Source organism: Hyperoodon ampullatus (genome assembly GCF_949752795.1).
Source record: "Hyperoodon ampullatus genome assembly, chromosome: 18".
In the NCBI taxonomy this organism is placed as follows: Eukaryota; Metazoa; Chordata; class Mammalia; order Artiodactyla; family Ziphiidae; genus Hyperoodon; species Hyperoodon ampullatus.
Genome location: NC_136931.1, coordinates 16,014,265 through 16,035,187, shown reverse-complemented (window position 1 = coordinate 16,035,187; position 20,923 = coordinate 16,014,265). Strand labels below are relative to the sequence as shown.

Sequence of the window (20,923 nt, the reverse complement as noted above, 5' to 3'; positions counted from 1 at the left end):
ACTGCGCCACCAGGGAAGCCCTGAGGGTTTTTTTTTTAATGCAGCCTGATAGCCCAGGGAATACTGCACTGCTGGAGCCAGAAATCAACATTGTCTTCACCTGGGTTGGGCTTCAGAGTGTTTTTTCTCATGAAGACAGTGACTTGTTTGGAACCCCACCCCAGCTTTCTTGCTGAAGGTGGTCCAGATAAAGTAGTGAGGGGCTATGGGATTTCTGATTTTACATTTTGGTGTCCTCTGAAGAGAAGGGATGCATACCGTCTAGTGTCTTGGATGTGGTCAGTGTTGTCCTTCTCTGCCACCTTGCTAGTCTTCATGAACCAGCAGCAGCCCTCCATCACCCTGAAACAAAAGATTTAACTCAGGAGATAGTTATGGGTCAGGGAGGAGGTCAGGCTCTGGGGCTGGGTGAAGGCTTTACAGGTAGTGATAGATTAGGCCTGAGTGTGATTGAGGATGGGGCTGTGCCCTGCATGCGCCTGGTGACGTGGTCTGCCACCCGTAAGCAGTGGTGCCTGGGGTAGGTTGTGATGTCTTAGGAATTGCTGGCGCTAGCACGTTGACACTGCTCTTCTCCTCTTCCTGTGGCTGCTTTCTCAAGCATCTGCAGTCCTAATCCTCCTGTATGTCATTCAAATAGGGGCAGGAGAAGAAAACGCTCATTTTTCCGGTGGACTCCAGAATCCTATTCCTAGGTGGTTACATTTTTCAGCAGATTTGTTAAAGCAGATCAGCTGAGCCAAAGCAGTGCCACTGTTTACCTTGAATGGATTGTTTTCATTTCTTCCCATTGCCCCTCCTCTCTGTGCCCTCCTAACACATCCATTCACCTGCAGCAGTGGAGGTCAGAGAGGCACATGCGTAGAGCCTGTTGTGTTTGTTCAGGTGGTCTTGGTGCCTGGCCGGGTTTCTTGCTTTTGCTCTCTTCTCCAGACAGCTTCTGGTGGGGCCTCTTGACTGTACTATTTCTGTGGGGCTTTTGATGAAGGCCATCGGTTCAGATGGGTCCCAGCTGGCAGCAGCTAGCCTGGGGGTCTCCAGACTAACTGCCTGGGGCAGAGTTGGGAGCGCAGCAGAGAAAACATGACCGAGTGGGATGGGTGTGGCACGGTGGGCAGGAAGGTGTTGGAAGTTGTTTAGCTGGTATGAGAGGTATGGGAGCTGACCCAGGGCTGGGTCTGGATTAGAATACAGGCTATCCAACCTGGGCCTGGCGGGAAAGCCATTGGATCAACAGGATCCTCTAAGTTCAAACCTTGAGCTCTTAGACCCTGTGCCAGTGACACAGGTGGAACATCTTGAGCACTAGCCTCAGCACCCCAGACTGACACGTGATTTCTCTGTCTCCATTCCTTTCAGCTTTAACGTCTCCTAAACCGAACTTGATGGGTCTGCCCAGCACAACAGTTCCTTCCCCCGGCCTCCCCACGTCTGGATTACCAAATAAACCGCCCTCAGCGTCGCTGAGCTCCCCCACCCCAGCACAGGCCCCCGCGGCGACGGCCCCTCTGCCAAGCCCCCAACCGCAGCCGCCGCAGGTGCAGCCGCCGCCGCCGCCAGCAGCCCAGCCGCCACCTGCGCCACAGCTCCCGCCGCAGCAGCAGCAGCAACAGCAACGCAAGGACAGAGACGGTGAGAAGGGAAAGGAGAAGGAAAAGGCACACAAAGGGAAAGGGGAACCCCTGCCCATCCCCAAGAAGGAGAAAGGAGAGGCCCCCACGGCGGCCGCAGCCACGATCTCAGCACCGCTGCCCGCCATGGAGTATGCAGTGGACCCTGCGCAGCTGCAGGCCCTGCAGGCAGCCTTGACTTCGGACCCCACAGCGTTGCTCACGAGCCAGTTCCTCCCTTACTTTGTACCAGGCTTCTCTCCTTATTACGCCCCCCAGATCCCCGGCGCCCTGCAGAGCGGGTACCTGCAGCCTATGTACGGCATGGAAGGCCTGTTCCCCTACAGCCCTGCGCTGTCACAGGCCCTGATGGGGCTGTCCCCGGGCTCCCTACTGCAGCAGTACCAGCAATACCAGCAGAGTCTGCAGGAGGCCATCCAGCAGCAGCAGCAGCGGCAGCTGCAGCAGCAGCAGCAGCAAAAAGTGCAGCAGCAGCCCAAAGCAAGCCAAACCCCAGTCCCCCAGGGGGCTGCTTCCCCAGACAAAGACCCTGCCAAAGAATCCCCCAGACCAGAAGAGCAGAAAAACGCACCCCGTGAGGTGTCCCCCCTCCTGCCGAAACCCCCCGAAGAGCCAGAAGCAGAAAGCAAAAGTGCGGACTCCCTCTACGACCCCTTCATTGTTCCAAAGGTGCAGTACAAGTTGGTCTGCCGCAAGTGCCAGGCGGGCTTCAGTGACGAGGAGGCAGCGAGGAGCCACCTGAAGTCCCTCTGCTTCTTCGGCCAGTCTGTGGTGAACCTGCAAGAGATGGTGCTTCACGTCCCCACGGGCGGCGGCGGCGGCGGCGGCTCGTACCACTGCCTGGCGTGCGAGAGCGCGCTCTGTGGGGAGGAAGCTCTGAGTCAACATCTCGAGTCGGCCTTGCACAAACACAGAACAATCACGAGAGCAGCAAGAAACGCCAAAGAGCACCCTAGTTTATTACCTCACTCTGCCTGCTTCCCCGATCCTAGCACCGCATCTACCTCGCAGTCTGCCGCTCACTCAAACGACAGCCCCCCTCCCCTGTCGGCCGCCGCCCCCTCCTCGTCCTCCGCTTCCCCCCACGCCTCCAGGAAGTCTTGGCCGCAAGTGGTCTCCCGGGCTTCGGCCGCGAAGCCCCCTTCTTTTCCTCCTCTCTCCTCATCTTCAACGGTTACCTCAAGTTCATGCAGCACCTCAGGGGTTCAGCCCTCGATGCCAACAGACGACTATTCGGAGGAGTCTGACACGGATCTCAGCCAAAAGTCCGACGGACCGGCGAGCCCGGTGGAGGGTCCCAAAGACCCCAGCTGCCCCAAGGACAGTGGTCTGACCAGTGTAGGAACGGACACCTTCAGATTGTAAGCTTTGAAGATGAACAATACAAACAAATGAATTTAAATAAAAAAATTAATAACAAACCAATTTCAAAAATAGACTAACTGCAATTCCAAAGCTTCTAACCAAAAAAAAAAAAAAAAAAAAAAAAAAAAGGAAAAAAAAGAAAAAGCGTGGGTTGTTTTCCCATATACCTATCTATGCCGGTGATTTTACATTCTTGTCTTTTCTTTTCTAATATTAAAAAAAGAAGAAAAAACTTAACCCTGTTACATTGTGTCCTTTTGAAGGTACTATTGGTCTGGGAAACAAGTCCACAGGGCCTCCCTATGTCTTTGGAGCTTAAACCCCTTGTATATTTGCCCCTTTTCAATAAATGCCCCACGTTGATAGCACAGAGGAGCCCGGCATGCACTGTATGGGAAAGCAGTCCACCTTGTTACAGTTTTAAATTTCTTGCTATCTTAGCATTCAGATACCAATGGCTTGCTAAAAGAAAAAAAGAAATGTAATGTCTTTTTATTCTCAGGTCAATGGCTCACACTTTGTTCTGTTTTCAGAATCATTGTTTTAAATATATTATTTTGGGTTTTTTTTTTTTTTTTTTTTTGGTTTTGGTTTTCGTTCCAGAAAAGATTTTTTGTTTTGTTAATTTAAAAACGGGCAGAAAGTATTTGAGAAAAACAATGTGAACTGCTTTAGCTTTCTGAGGATTTTAAGAATAGCTTTTCTGCTGAAGCCAATTTCAAGGGGAAAAGTTAAGCACTCCCACTTTCAGAAAAAAAAAGAAAAAACCCACACACAGAGTGTTGAGGACTTGTAGCTTAAAAAAATAAGTTTTAAAAACTGACTTTCTGTATTTATGATAGATATGACCATTTTTGGTGTTGAGTAGATTGTTGCATTGGAAATGAACTGAAGCAGTATGGTAGATTTAAAAGGAAAAAAAAAAACCTTTTGTGTACATTTAGCTTTTTGTATGGTCCAGCTGACAGCTCCTCATTTGATGTTGTCTTGTTCATTCCTAGCAGATAGATTGCAATCCGTTGATTCACCTAAGCTTTTCTCCCCTTTGTCCCTTTAATTCCACTTTCTCTTTCCTCCTCCCACCCTATAATCTCCCACTTAAGGTAGCTGCCTTCATTTCTTAGAGGGTAGCTGCAGAATTATTTTATAAAACTAAAGAAAGAATTTCAATGGGTTCTAGGGGTCATTAGGATCCTCACAGATTATTTTTGGTTGGGGAGTTGAAACTTTTTAAAGGCATATAATTCTAGTTACCTATGTCTGTTAGCCTTGTACATTTATTTTTTATTTATCCTTCCTTTGGTTTTTCTTTTCACCCTTTTTTTCCCTTCCTTGTTTGGTAGATGCTTCAAATATTCTTTTCCTAAACTAAAGCATTTGTTTCGGTTTGTGTAATTGGGCTGTGTGCTTTTCTTTTCTAAAAAAGTTTTTGGTTAGGGGTTTGGTTTCTGTGTTTTTGTTTTGTTTTCTTTCCTCTCTCAGAAAAAGAAATTTCATGCTTTAAATAAAATCCAAAGACACACCCTTTCACTGCTGAGGCAGAAAAAAGGGAAAGGGTTCTTGTTACTTGAGAATTTGTTTCTGATTTAAATAAACAAGACTTAGTTTAATAAAAGAAAGAGTAAAACAGAAGATTCCCAGGTTGTTATGTGCTTCTTCTGCAAGCAGAGAGGCAGCTGTTAAAGACAATTCCATATACCAAAAGACACACTTTTTACTTCAAAGTTTTGTCCTTGTGTTAGGCAGTCTGAGCAGCGAGTGATCCAGAGCGCAGCCAACAAAGAAGCAGATAGCAGTGTACGTACAGAGAGCAAAAAAGGAACTGTGTGTGAGGCACTTGTGTTTATGTTAATACCCATATTCCTGTAACACACAACACAACGCAACATACACCCTTTCTCATCTTAAAAAAGCGGTCTGAACTTTGAAAGGAAACCTTTGTGCTGCTATAACGTAGATTTTGGAGACAAATAGATGCTTTGCTGTTTCACCTTCATAGCCAAACATCAACAGAAAAAAATCTCCCCTTACCCCGAAAGTGTGAAATCCTTCTCCCCTTCATTCTCTTCCTTATGTTTCAAAAGGGAACTTTGAAGACTGTGAATGCAGGTTCCATCTGGTCACCTTTCGGGCTTCTTCCCCAGTGCTGAAGCCACTCATCGACTTTGCAAAAAGACTGGAGCATTCCAAGATCTGAAAATGAATTTCTTTTTTTTCTCTTTTTCTTTTTTAGCCGGGACTATTTTATTTTTATGAATTTGTTTTTAGTTTAATGAAAGAGTAGATCCTGAACTGTTGTATATATTTCTAACTAGGCTGACTGATGCACAGTGCAAATTACTTTTTTAATTGTTTTTTTTTTTAAGTAGAAGTACTAAAGAATACCATCTAACTATTCATACCAGTATCCAGTCGTAGCATAAGGTGTCAAAAACAAGTACGCAAAACATTTGCTGTTTTAACAAGCTATTTCTTTTAACAAGAATTCTTGTATTTCTCCCTGTGTTTGAGATGAACATTTTTAAATTTTGAAGTTGTACAGTTTTTTGTTTTCCATTATTTTATCTTGTTTGTAACTCTATGAAATATATATATATATTTTTTGCCATTTAACTGTTGTATGTTACTCTGTGTCTGTATCATATAGAAAAAAATTGTTTTTGTTTTTGGTTCTCTGTGATACCAGTTAACAATTTAACACTAGTTTTATCTGTCAAATTCTGCTAGGTCTTTTCTGAAAACTTTGTTTTTAAAAATGGTAACTGTTTGGTAATAGTGCAATTTCTATCCCTTTCCCTCCCCCCTCAACTTTAAGTTCATTTCCTTGTCATTTTGCCACCCCTCCCCAAAGTTTTTTTTCTTTTTCCATTCTATTCTTTTCTTTTCTTTCTTTCTTTCTTTTTTTTTTTTTTGAGCTACCATGCCATCCTCCCTTTGTGAGGCGGAGTGACTGTCAGTGTTGTTGTTATGCCATGCCTCGACCTGTGGGTGTGTTCGGCAATAGCAAGGTGGTTGGGTAGACTGACTAAGCATGCTTCCACCCACCAGTGTTCCTCAGTGGGGTTATGTGAGTGTTTCAACCTGGAGTGGGTTGCACGCTTAATGATTTCCTCTACAAGTATACCGCCCACATATATGTTCATTCAAAAAAAAATTCTCAGCATTAACCTAGAAGTAGCAAAGCAGTCGGTGATGGTGAAGCTTAGAGGTCAAACATGAGCTAGTTAGATGTCTGTGGGCTGGCATCCACCATGGCTGTGACCAGTATCATTTACAAAGCATGAATTCACTACAATGCTCAACTGTTTAGATTGGTCCCACTCGGAGAATTTACTCCTGTCTGCTGCATAGTCCGTAGCTGAATAGGATATCTCAAATTACTTTTTGAATTAGTTCTTCACCTCCACTGATACTTCATATTTTTGGTTGGTTGTTTTTTTTCTGAATCTCCACAGTGTGGGTTGGTGCCAGACACCAATCAGTCATAGCACCAAATGGGCCCACAGAATGGGAGTTATTTCCTCCATCCTCCAAAAAGAAACTTAAGAAGGAAACACATACACACACCTACACTTGCGTGCACACACACACACGGAAAAGTTTAGGAAGTTTTATTTTTAATTAAAAGCTATTTAAAGAGATGAATGTGGCCAAAGTTTTACACAGTTGAAAATAAGGTAACACAGACAGCATGTGTTTAAACCTGAGTTTATCAGGCATGGCAGGAGGTTGCAGGAGAGAGAGGCAGAGACCCAAGCCAGTGCACTTGATGTTCATGGACATATATTTTTTTTTAAATAATAAATTAAATTAAAACATTTTAAATAGAAGCATAAATTGAGTTGGTTGGTTGTTGGCGCTGAGATACTGCCCACTGTGAAACAAAGCTTTGACTAGTTTTTTTGTTTGTTTACTTTCTTCGGAGGGGAGGGGGGCAAGTTTGGGTAGGAAAGAAAGCATACATGAACGTGACCCTGAGGTGAAGAGGTATATGAACAGCCTTTGCAATGTACAAAAAAACAACAAAAAAGACAAAAAAAAAAAAAAAATAGAGCAAGTGAAACCAAAAATGATGTTCTTGGTGTTTTTCTATAATGTAGTCTTGTTAGCTTTTTTGTTACTGTAACAATGCTGATCTCGAACTGTACCAAAATACATGGAGACTAACAGAACCACATGGAACTTTCAAACTGAAAAAATTTGTCACAAAAACTTTGTTGTCATAGTTAAGTTGATTGTAGATGGTAATTGAATATACTCCTTTGAAAATATTTCATCAAGTATGTTTCCTGCTCATTGTGATACATTAAAAAAAATATGAGCAAAAGTTCTTGTCTCTGTCACCAGAGTTTTTGTGTGCATGTGTGAGAAAGAGGTTGATGGCTGGCAAGGTGTAAGTCTGAACAGTATCCTGAGGTTGTGTGGCCAGGGACACTTATTCTGAGGTACACAAGCTCTTTGGTAATTCTAAGTGTCCTTGTATCTCCTGGTACTCATGAAAGTGCAGGAAGTTTTGGTGATGGTGCTGACTGGCTTATTTGAGAAGGGTAAGCCTGACAGCCTGGATGATATTTGGCCCCAAAGAGCCCTAATAGCATTTCTACTTTTAATTCAAATGTTTATATGAGAATTTTAGATACCTGGGACAACCACAAGCAAGGAAGTTTTGCTGATGATGAGGAAAGGTAAGTTTAACTTCCCTGAAATGGGAATTAGATCCAGTGTTTATGACAGAAGGATATGAAAGGTGAGTTGAATTAAATGGATGATTGACTACATTTACCTTTCCTACCAAAGGATTTTTTTAACCCGTTAGAGCAGAATTTGAGATAAGAACAGTCTTCAAAACCGTAATAGCATTAGTAATTCCTATATACAAGAGATAACTTGGTCCTCTTATCAAAAACCCTCCCTTACAGCAGAAAATGCATGACATTCATTAATAGTACATTCAAGATCAGGCCCAAAGGCCTTCCATTCATCTCTAATTTATAGCCAAAGCCCATAAATAATTTACACAACTCTAGCAGTAGGCCTGGGTGGCACTGCAAGCTAGCTGTGTTCTTGCAAGGTCTGCAGCATCTGCCCTCAGCCAACAGGGGTCTTTTCTACCCCAGGAGTTGAGCTCTGAAACCCTCTTCTATTGGCTTAGACAGCCATTGTCCACCAAGTCTTTTTTTTTTAGCTCCTGCAGCAGGCATTCAAGAAGCAGCAGTGACCCTATTAACTCAACATTTCAAAGAATGCTACAACTGGTACAGGCACTACTAGAGCTCAGAAAGGAAAAGTGGGTTCCCTCACTGGTAGCTGGAACCTCTGTGCCAAACAAGCAGTATCACTGTCCCTAATGAAACCCTGCTCTTTCCCCAGGCATTGCACCTTTCTTTTGGGTGTTCCTGCAGAAGCAGATGGCTTCTACCTCAGTGTGTTTTCTTGGCACACACTTATGTCACTGATCTTTCTTCTGACCCCGTGAAAAGGTACAGTATAATACAAATTGTTCAGACCCTAAGCCACATCTGCCTTTCTAGGCTATAATTATTTTAGGGTCTGGCAGGATCACACTGAAATGTTTTAAATGGAACTAGTTTTGCAGCAAGGTTTTGCTGCTTCAGCTCTTTGGAGGAAGGTGACTACAAATTCTTCTTAAGATAAATTTTTAACAAGAAAATAAGCACCTAAATTACATCGAGAGAGGGCTGGGTAAGGGACTCTTTCTGTTACTGAAAAAGCTTTATACTAAAGGGAAAAGAAGTCTTCCAGTCTGGCTTCAATATCATGTTCATGTGGATATTAGTCTCCTTGGAATTAACTGTTTCCCCTCCCTGGAAAATGTGAAACGGCAACATCTTAGTACGGCTGGCTGATATGTGTTAGTCGGGTAGCTGTTTCTAATTTTGATTTAAAGAAATGTCTGTAGTGCCTAGCTCCTGTTATATAGACTAATGACCTTACAAATCTCACTTTTAACAAGTTTTGACTTTAAGTTACAAGAGCACAAGCAGTTTAAGAGTCAAGCTGAAGGATGAGAAGTTTGCACCTGCTGCTCTGCAGACTTAATTACAGTAGGACAGATGCGCTTGCTCAGTCTCTGTACATTTCTGCTGGGGGTGGACCAGCCAAGGCTCTGGCAAAACTTGCAAAATTAGTGCTCTCAGGGCCATTAAAATAGACAAAGCTTTCCATTACCTTTATTTCATAGCAAAGATGGTGGGTATTTCCCCTCCTCCTTCCCTTCCCTCCTCCCTCCTTTCCTTCCTTCCTTCCTTCCTTCTTCCCTTCTTCCTTCTTTTCCTCTCCTCCTTCCCTCTTTCATTCTTTTCTTAACTAGGGGCATATATTTTTTAAATGTCTTATCATTTAGCTTAGATTCCTCTCAAGCTATCTTCTCGAGTTTTTAAATTCCAGATGCAAAAATAAATTTGTTCTTTATCCTTTATGATTGCTTCATTTCTTATCTATATGGAACAAAGAGACTGTTTAATCCAATTTAGGGATCCCTTATTAATATAAGAATGAAAGCTTTCAGATGAACTGTTTTACTCTTGGGGCAAGATCCCTTGGCCTGAGAAATGAGTGCTAAGAAACAACAAAGAGTAGCAAGTGACAAAGGCATCAGTAGACATTCTCTGCCTCCGTAACACCAGAAGCTGCTTTGGACACTCACTCTGCCTTGCCTTCCTATGCTCAGTACACTGCTCTTTCCAAAAGCCCCCTTACGCACTGCTGCTGTCTTTTAGACCCCCTCTGTAATGCTTTCTATTGGCTTGACACTTAAAATATTTTGTGAAGTTTTGTAAAATTACTTCTTGCTGCTCAAAATGACCTACAAAGTAGGCAGAGTAGGTGACCCTGATCCCAGGTGGTCAGGAGAGTGAGGTAATGAGTGAGGGGAGAAGGCACTGACCGTGCATTCAGCCTCTGTCCAGTGTTCCTTCTCCCCACACAGCATTAGGAGAGTGGTCGAGAGAGTGGGCTCGAGTCAGACTGATGGGGCTCCACCACTGTTAACTTGGATTGCATTATTACTCCCACTGTAACATGAGGATAAGGGTACCTGCTTCATAGGTTTCTTTTAAAGATTAAATAAGTTAATATCTGTAAAATGTTTCAAACACTTCCTGGTACATACTGAGTACTGAATACCTGTTGCTCCTATTATTGTCAGTATTAACTCTCCACTTCTTTGCTGTAGGTCCCTTGGAATCGCAGCTTTTCTCCTTTTAAATTAATTAATTAATTAATTTTTGGCTGCATTGGGTCTTCGTTGCTGTGCGTGGGCTTTCTCTAGTTGCGGTGAGCAGGGGCTACTCTTCATCGTGCGCAGGCTTCTCATTGCAATGGCTTCTCTTGTTATGGAGCATGGGCTCTAGGCACACGGGCTTCAGTAGTTGTGGCACGTGGGCTAAGTAGTTGTGGCTCGCAGGCTCTAGAGCACAGGCTCAGTAGTTGTGGCGCATGGGCTTAGTTGCTCCGTGGCATGTGGGATCTTCCCGGACCAGGGCTCGAACCCGTGTCCCCTGCATTGGCAGGCGGATGCTTAACCACTGTGCCACCAGGGAATTCCTGGAATTACAGCTTTCTAACCCTTGCTTTACTTCACAGAGGGTTTGGGGACTTATATAAGTTATATAAGTCAGTCCCATCAAGCCTTTGCCATATGTTTATAGCTGATGTTTCCCTGTCTGTACATATCTCAGAGGGTGTAGAGATTTTTCAGGGTGTTTCTGCTCATGAGTTGTACAGGAGGACTGGACTGAGACTGTGCTTCAGTCTTCCCATGTCCAACTTCTAGTGATTAATTTGGTCAGAGGTAAGGATGGCTTATAGTTTGCTTTTGTTTGCAAGAATAGACATTCCTGCCTCACCATGCCTTGGCGGGTGAGCACTTAAATGTCTGGGTTTACAGAACAGAGTAAATGGAGTAGGTTGTGACAATCTGCTCCCTGCCATTGCCTGTTTTGAGGTGGTTTGAATACACAGGTTGGGAGCAGCAGTATCTAAAATGAGACTGTGAGAGTGAATGAATTGTACATGAAACAAAACCGAAAGAGGAAATCACCAAAGGAATGCAGCAAGAGGATCTTTTTACCCCAAAACACAGGAAGAGCTTTTAAAAATACTATTATTCTAGTAACCTGCAAAATAAACATCAGGAAGAGGCATGGGAACAACTGAGCAAAAACTACATTAGCCCAGAGAAAAGGCTTGAGTATAGCCTCTGCATATATGAACTCATCAGTGACACAGGCTTTAGGAAGCTATGGCTCTGTGAACTTTCTCCATTTTTAATCAGAAACAGTGATGGTACTGGAAATAAGATTGCTGATACTGGTATGAGAGGGCTGGTAAAGGCTATGCAGTATGACTGGTGAGTCATTTTTCCTTTTCTGAGGATAATAACATATAAATGAAGCTTTGGCATATTGCCTGTAGATAGGATATTATCATACAGTATCTGCCTTTGATTTCTTTGTTATATGGTTCTAAGTTTGATGTTGCTTGAATACTTTTCAAAGTCTGATTTGTATTCAGCTGAACTTGTTTCTTTCGGTAGTGTAAAGATGTTGCTCCACTGTTGTCTCATTCGAATTGCTTCTAATAAGAAGTCTGCTGCCATCCTTATTTTTTAATGTACTTTTTTCCTCTTTTAAGATTTTTTCTCTTTATCACTAGTTTTATCGCATCATGTTATGATGTGCCTCGGTGTAGTTTCATTTATGTTTCTTGTGTTTGGGATTTGTGGAGCTTCATGGATCTGAGAGGTACTACTTTTTGTCAAAATCGGAAATTCTTCAACCATTATTTCTTCAAGTCTTTTTTTTTTTTTTTTTTTTTTTTTCTGTCTGCTTCACTCCTTCTTCCCTTCACCTTCAGGGATTCCAATTATATATGTATTAGACCATTTTAAGTTAACTCACAGCTTACTGATGCTCTGGTTTGGTGAGGTTTCTTTTTCAGAGGCAGGGCACTCTTTACTCTGTGTGCTTTTTTTTTTTTTGGTAGCCCATACAGGGAATGAGTGTGCTTCATTTTTGACCTTCCATGTCTCTACTTAATTTTTGAACATATCACATACAGTTAAAATAACTGCTTTACTGTCATCCTCTGCTAATCTATGTAAGTTCTAAGTTGGTTTGATTATTTTCCTCATTATGAATTGTGTTTTCTTGCCTCTTTAAAAGTCTAGTAATCTTTGATTGGATACCAGTTATTGTGAATTTTACCTTGTTGAGTGCTGGATATTTTTGTATTCCTAAAAATTTCCAGTTTATTCTGGGATGTGCTTAAGCTACTTAAAAACAGTTTGATCCCTTTATATCTTATTTTTAAGTTTTGTGGGGCAGGACCAGCACACTAACCAAAGGCTAATTATTCCCCATTACTGAAGAACGAAACTTCTGAGAACTCTACTCAAATGTTCCATGAACTTTTTCTGACCCTGTATGTGCGTCAGGTGCTGTTCCTTCTTACCTTTTGGGCTGGTTCTTTCTCAGCCTCAGGTAGTTTCCTAACATGCATGCACTGGTCAGCACTTTTCTGAGTAATCATGGAGGACCCTGTGAAGATCTCCAGAGGTCTCTCTTCTCTGGTACTCTGTCCTGCAAATTCTAGCTGCCTTGCTTTCCCCAGACTCACCTTTATCTCCTCAGCTCAGGGAGTCTGCTGGATTCCACCTAGGTTCCTCACCCTAAGTTGTAACCTGGAAACTCTCTTTAAGGCAGTAGGGTGGGATAATCAAAAGGCTTACCTTCGTTGTTTCTCATCTCTCAGGGATCACTGTTCTTTACTGTGTGGTGTCCAGTGTCTCAAGAACCATTCTTTAATATATTTTGTCTTGTCTTTTTAGTTGTTGCAGCTGGGAAAGGTACATCTGGTCTCTATTGCTCCATCTCAGCTGAAAGTAGAAGTCAAATATAGTTTTTAGATATATACGGTAAGAGTCCTGTATACCTTTCTAAGTCGCTACCTATGCTTATGAAATTTCCCAAAAGGTGTGATTAACTTAGGAGTCTGATTTCCCCAACAGACTTCCCTGAACATGACAGATGCTGACTCACTCTTAGGATCAAAGTTTGAAACTGCTTCATCCTTTTGCTTAATCACAGTGATGAGCAGTGAAAGAAATGTAGGTAAATGCATAATTCTGGCCACTTTTTGCCTTGCCATAATGCCACATAGAGTGGAAAAACCAGTTGTTAGGTTTTGAAGTTGTAAGTCAGCCCATGAAGCAGAGGTATGACTGACAGTAAAACACTATTTCAGCTCTCCCCCCTTGATATAAGGGTTATCACTATGCATAAAGGTAATTCAAGTAAAAAAAGAAACACTTTTATTTCAATGATGTCCTTCACACAGATCATTTTTCAGGCTAACTAAATGTGGCTCAAGGAAATCCATTAACTTGGAAGTGTGGTTCTTACTCTGAGATGAATTCATTGCACTCAAAGGGCTTACCTTATAAGTAACACAGAAGAATGCTAAAAATCTGGCCTCAGCAGACACTAGTCATTCTTGTGAAAGTCAACTTATATTTGTTTGTTATGTTTATTATTTTGGTAGAAATTTGACCCTACTTAAATTGGTAATATAATAATACATCCATGATAAGTGAAAAACTTAAGTGTTAGCTCATTACCTGCTTTCAAAACTCTCAAGATTTGTTCCAGGGTACCCTTCCCACTATGCTTATCTACAGATAATCTGCTCCACTAACAGCAGTCTACCTTCCAAACACACCCTGTACTTTTCCCTCTATATTTAAAGCCTTAACATCATTCACTAGATGACATCTATCTCATCACATCTGTCCAGTCCCTTTTCTGAAAAGATCAATGAAACTAAAAGCTGGTTCTTTAAGAAGATAAACAAAATTCATAAACCTTTAGCCAGACTCATCAAGAAAAGAAGGGAGAGGACTCAGATCAATAAGATTAGAATGGAAAAGGAGAAATTACAATGGACACCACGGAAATACACAGGATCATAAGAGACTGCTACAAGCAACTATATGCCAATAAAATGGACAACCTAGAAGAAATGGACAAATGCTTAGAAAGGTACAATCTTCCAAAACTGAACCAGGAAGGAATAGAAAATATGAACAAACCATTCACAAGCACTGAAATTGAAACTGTGATTAAAAAACTCCCAACAAACAAAAGGTCCAGGACCAGATGGCTTCACAGGTGAATTCTATCAAACATTTAGAGAAGAGTTAACACCTATCCTTCTGAAACTCTTCCAAAAATTGCAGAGGAAGGAACACTCCCAAACTCACTCTGTGAGGCCACCATCACCCTGATAACCAAAACCAAAGATACCACAAAAAAACAAAAATTATAGGCCAATATCACTGATGAACATACACACAAAAATCCGCAACAAAATACTAGCAAACCAAATCCAACAATACATTAAAAGGATCATACACCACGATCAAGTGGGATTTACCCAAGGGGTGCAAGGATTCCTCAATATCTGCAAATCAGTGTGATACACCACGTTAACAAATTGAAGAAGAAAAACCACATGATCATCTTAGTAGATGCAGAAAAAGCTTTTGACAAAATTCAACACCAATTTATGATAAAAACTCTCCAGAAGGTGGGTATAGAGGGAATCTACCTCAACATAATAAAGGGCATATATGACAAACCCACATCTAATATCATACTCAACAGCGAAAAGCTGAAAGCATTTCCTCAAAGATGAGGAACAAGACAGGGATGCACATGCTTGTCACTTTCATTCAACATAGTTTTGGAAGCCTTTGCCATGGCAGTCAGAGAAGAAAATGAAATAGAAGGAATCCAAACTGGAAAAGAAGAAGTAAAACTGTCATTGTTGGCAGATGACATGATACTATACTATATAGAAAATCCTAAAGATGCTACCAGAAACTACTAGAGCTCATCAATGAATTCGGTAAGGTTGCAGGATACAAAATTAATACACAGATATCTCTTGCATTGCTATACACTAACAACAAAAGATCATAAAGACAAATTAAGGAAACAATACAATTTACCATCACGCCAAAAAGAATAAAATACCTAGGAATACACCTAAGGAGGCAAAAGACCTGTACTCTGAAAACTGTAAGATAAGAAATCGATGACACCAAAAGATGAAGAGATATACCATGTTCTTGAATTGCAAAAATCAATACTGTCAAAATGACTATACTACTCAAGGCAATGAGTAGTATACAGATTCAATGCAATCTTTATTAAATCACCAATGGCATTTTTCACAGAACTAGAACAAAAGAATTTTAAAATGTGTATGGAAACACAAAAGATCTCGAATAGCCAAAGCAATCTTGAGAAAGAAAAATACAGCTGGAGGAATCAGGCTCCCTGACTTAAGACTATACTACAAAGCTACAGTCTTATCAAAACAGTATGGTACTGGCACAAAAACAGAAATATACATCAATGGAACAGGATAAAAAGCCCAGAAATAAAACCACACACCTATGGTCAATTAATCTATTACAAAGGAGGCCAGAATATACACTGGAGAAAAGACAGTCTCTTCAATAAGTGGTGCTGGGAAAACTGGACAGCTACATGTAAATGAATGAAACTAGAACATTCTCTAACACCATCCACAATAATAAACTCAAAGTGGATTAAAGACCTAAATGTAAATTGGACACTATAAAATTCTTAGAGGAAAACATAGGTAGAACACTTTTTGACATAAATCGCAGCAAGATCTTTTCTGACCCACCTCCTAGAGTGATGAAAATAAAACCAAAAATAAACAAAAGGGACATAGTTAAACCTAAAAGGTTCTGCACAGTGAAAGAAGCCATAAGCAAACGAGAAGACAAGACACAGAATGCTAGAAAATATTTGCACATGAAGTGACTGACAAGGGGTTTATTTCCAAAATATACAAATAGCTCACACAGCTCTATGTCAAAAAACCAAACAACCTAAACAGAAAATGGGCAGAAGCTCTAAATAGACATTTCTCCAAAGAAGACATACAGATGGCCAAAAAGTACATGAAAAGATGCTCAACATCAGTATCAGAGAAATGCAAATCAAAACTACAAAGAGGTATCACCTCACACCGGTCAGAGTGGCCATCATCAAGAAGTCTACAAACAATAAATGCTGGAGAGGGTGTGGAGAAAAGGGAACCTTCCTATATTGTTAGTGAGAATGTAAATTGGTACAACCATTATGGAGAACAGTATGGAGGTTCCTTAAAAACCTAAAACTAGAACTACCATATGATCCAGCAATCCCACTCCTGGGCATATATCTGGAGAAAACTATAAGTAGAAATGATATATGCACCTCAATGCTTATTGCAGCATTATTTACAATAGCCAAGACATGGAAGCAACCTAAATGTCCATCGACAGAGGAATGGATAAAGAAGATGTGGTACATATATACAATGGAATATTACTCAGCCATAAAAAAGAATGAAATAATGCCATTCGTAGCAACATGATTGGACCTAGAGATTATCATGCTAAGTAAGTCAGAGAAAGAAAAATATCATATGACATCACTCATATGTGGAATCTAATTTTTAAAAATGATACAAATGAACTTATTTACAAAATGAAACAGACTTTCAGATATCAAAAACAAAATTACCAAAGGGGAAATGTGGGGGGAGGGTAAAATCAGGAGTTTGGGATTAACACACACACACTACTATATATAAGACAGATAATCAACAAGGACTTACTGTATATCACAGGGAACCCTACTCAATATTCTGTGATAACCTTTATGAGAAAAGGATCTGAAAAAGAATGTGTATATGCGTAACTGAATCACTTTGCCTTACACCTGAAACTAACACAACATTGTAAATCAACTATACTCCAATAAAGTTTTTTAAAAAATTGGTGCAGCCACTATGGAAAACAGTATAGAAGTTCCTCAAAAAATTAAAAATATAACTACCATATGATTCAGCAATTCCAGTTCTAGGTATTTATCCAAAGGAAGTGAAATCACTATCTCAAAAAGATATCTGCACCCCATATTCACTGCAACATTATTTACAATAGCCAAGACATGAAAACAATCTAAATGTCCATCAACAGATGAATGGATAGCGAAAATGTTATGTATATATACGATGGAATATTATTCAGCTATAAGAAAGAAGGAAATCCTGCTATGTGCAACAACATGGATGGTAACCTTTAGGGCATTATACTAAGTAAAATAAGTCAAAGAAGGACAAATTTCATAAGATCCTACTTATATGTGGAATCAAAAAACCAAACTTAAAGATATAGCAAACAGATTGGTGGTTGCTAGAGGCTGGAGGAGTGGGTGAAATGAGTGAAGGTGGTCAAAAGGTACAATCTTCCAGTTAGAAGATAATTAAGTCCCGGGGTGTAATGTATAGCACGGTGACTATAGTCCTGTTAACAATACTGTATTGTAAATTTACACAGAATTTAAATACACAACATTAGCATTTAGGTCAGAAGAGGGTAAATGGAGTTAAAATCCTTTATACTTCTTGTATTGTCCATGAAGCAAGTGAAAGTACTGATTCCCATTAGGCTTTTGTGTGTTAAGAATGATGGTTTCAATTTCTTTTTTTAAGTTTCATGTATTTATGCATTTGAAGTCAATATTCAAAATACGACACAGGAAGAGCTGAATGTTCAATCAGTTCAATAAATGGTCTATAAATTGAGAAGGTATTCTTGCCATAGAGGAGAAATCAGCATTCAGAAAGAGAAACAAACATTTAAGTTTTTAATTTTCATAACTTCATTAGCAAAATAAAATACACCCACTAGCCAAACCTCAAACTCTAGTGCTTTCAAAAAAAAAAATTCCTGAGTACTACAGACTTATTTTTAAGTCAGATCTACTGAGGTATAATCTACACACAGTAAAAATCATCCTTTTTAGGTGTACAGTTTTATGAGTTTTAACAAATGTATATGTTGGATCAGCACCAAAAATCAACATATAGGATATTTCCATTACCCCTGAAAAGTTCCCTCCTTTGTTGTCAGTCCTCTCCCAATCCCCATCTCAAGCACCACTGATCTGTTTTCTTTCCCTATAGCTTTACCTTTTAGAGAAGAATATAATATAAACAGAAGTATACAGTAGGTAGCCTTTTGTGTCTGGTTTCTTTCACTAAAGGATAAGGCTTTGGATATTCATCTATGTTGTTAAATGTGTCAACAGTTCCTTTTTTTTCATGGAATAGTGTTCCACTGTGTGGCTATACCATGATTTAGTTACCCATTCACCAGCTGATGGATATTTGGGTCTTTTCCAGTTTGGGACAATTTTTAATAAAGCTGCCATAAACATTCATGTGCAGATCTTTGTGTGGACATATGTTTTATTTTCTCTTGAGTAGGCGTGGATTGCTGGGTTATATGGTAAATGTAAAATATAACTTTATAAGAAGATACCTCTGGTAGACAGACTCTAAGATACCCACAATTATCCCAGCCTCCTAGTATTTATGCCCTGTGTAATACGATTCCCTTGAGTGTAGGTGGAACCTGCTTCTAACCAATAGAATACGGCAAAAGTGATAGGATGTCACTTCCATGATTATATTACATAAAATTTTAACTTTCGTCTTGCTAGCAGACTTCCTCTATTTATTCTCTTTCTTCTTGGTTCTGATGAAGTAAGATGTCATATGAATTAGCCCATTAGCAAGAAACTGAGGGCAACCAACAGCCAACAATGAACTGAGGCTCTCAATCTGATGGCCCACAAGGAACTAAATCCTGCCAACAACCACACGAGCTTGAAATCAGATCTTTCCCCATTTGAGCCTCAGAGACTCTAAGCATGACTGACACCTTGACTGCAGTCTTGTTAGAGACCCTAAACAGAGGACTCAGTAAAGCTTAGCCCAGAATCTTGAGTCATAGAAACTCTGATATCACACGTGTGTTGTTTTAAACAGCTAAGTGTATATAATTTATGTGGCAATTGATAATTAATACACTGCCGGTTTTCTAAAATGATAATACCAATTTACATTCCCATCAGCAATGGGAGTTCCACTTGCTTTGCACACCCACTAGTACTTGCTAGTGTCAGTTTTTCTAAATTACAACCATTCTAAAATGTGTGAACTGGTATCTCACTGCAATTTTGTGTTTCCCTTATGACTAATAACTTGGACTATCTATTCATGTGCTTATTTGCCATCCATTTTTTTATTTTACTAACACTGTATTTTGAAGAACAGAGCTTTAAATTCAAGACAATTTGTCAATTTTTCTTCTGTGGTATGTACTTTCTGTGATCCAAGAAATCTGTGCTAATCTAAGGTCACTTTAGACTTTTAAAGACTTTCTCCTACATCTTCTTCTAGAAGTCTTAGAATTTTAGATTTTACATTTAAATCTATGATTCATTCTGAGTTATTATTTTTGTATAGTATGTGAAGCATGGGTTTTGGGGTTTTTTTTTTTTTTTTTTTTTTTTTTTTTTTTTTGCACATAGATGTCGAATTGTTCCAGTACCATTCGTTGGAAAGACTATCATTCCTCCATTGAACTACCTTTGCATCTTTGTTGAAAATCAATTGACCATATATGTGTGGTACTATTTCTGGATTCTGTTCTGTATCATTGATCTCTATATCTATCCAAATCGACACTGCACTGTCTTGATTACTATAGCTTCTTAGTAAGTCTTGAGATCAGGTACTGTAAGTCCTCTAGCTTTGTTCTTCTTTATCAAAATTGTCAATTCCCTCTAATTTGATGTATATGATTCAATATCATACCCATCAAAAACTCAATAGGCTGTATTGTAGCCAATTCAATAAGCTAATTCTAAAATTTATATTGTGTTATGGTCTAAATCTTTGTCTCCCCCCAAAATTCATAAGTGGAAAACCTAATGTCCAAGGTGGTGGTATTAGCCAGTGGGGGTCTTTGGGAAGTGATTAGGTCATAAGAGCAGAGCCCTCATGAATCGGATTAGTACCCTTATAAAAGAGGCCCCAGAAGGCTAGTTCACTTATTTGCCACATGTGGATACAACAAGAAGTCTGCAACCTGGAAGAGGGCCCTCACCTGACCGTGGTGGCCTCCTGATCTTGGACTTCTAGCATCCAGAAGTGGTGGGAGAAATAAATTTGTTTGTAAGTTACCCAGTCTGTGGAATTTTGTTATAGCAGCCTGAACAGTCTAAGACATGGAAATACAAAAGACCAAAAAGAACCATAACACTCTTGAAGAATAAACACGTAGAATATCTTGTTCTATCAGATATAAAGGCTTGTAATAGAGCTATAGTAATTAAAACAGTGTGAATAGATGCATAGATGGACCAACAGAACATAGAATAGAGAGCCCAGAAATAGACCCACACATATATGGATACTTAACTTATGACAACATTCAGAGCAGTAGGGTAACAATGGTCCTTTCAATAAAAGATACTAGGAAAACTGGGTATCCATGGGTGAAAAAAAATGAATCTGGACCCCTCTGTAGCATCATTTTCTATAGATGGATTATAGACCTAAAATCTCTTTCAGCAAAACAATATAAAATTTTTAGAGGATAATATAGAAGAATATTTTCATGAACTTGGGGTAGGGTAGAGATTTCTTTTTAAAAAATCATTTATGAGAAAGGGAGATGCTGATAAATTTGGCTGTATTAAGAACTTCCTCAGCATATCAAAAGACACTAGGTAGAATATGAAACGTAAGCCACAGAGGAGGAGAAAGCATTTGCAACATGTATAACTAAACAAAGTACTAGTATTCCCATATACAAAGAACTCCTACTAAAGTCATTAAGAAAACAACAGACAAGTGGATAAATGGGCAGAAAACTTCAACAGGCACTTCACAAAAGAAGAAATTCAAAAGGCCGATTAACATCTGAAAAGATAATCTCATCAGTAATCAGGGGAATACAGATTAAAAGC

At 40.1% G+C, this 20,923-nt stretch overlaps 1 protein-coding gene across 2 annotated transcripts in view; it reads left to right on the top strand.

The window, feature by feature from the left end:
• Positions 1–3,513, top strand: part of ZFHX3 (zinc finger homeobox 3) — a gene marked incomplete at its 5' end in the record, with an annotated part of 168,854 nt that extends 165,341 nt beyond the window's left edge. For both annotated transcript variants that reach the window (XM_079723573.1, XM_079723572.1), the window contains one exon: positions 1,360–3,513. In XM_079723573.1, coding sequence (XP_079579699.1) covers positions 1,360–2,996 — 1,637 coding nt within the window. In that variant the 3' untranslated portion in view covers positions 2,997–3,513. The remainder of the gene's footprint in view (positions 1–1,359) is intronic.
• Positions 3,514–20,923: the final 17,410 nt, after the last annotated feature.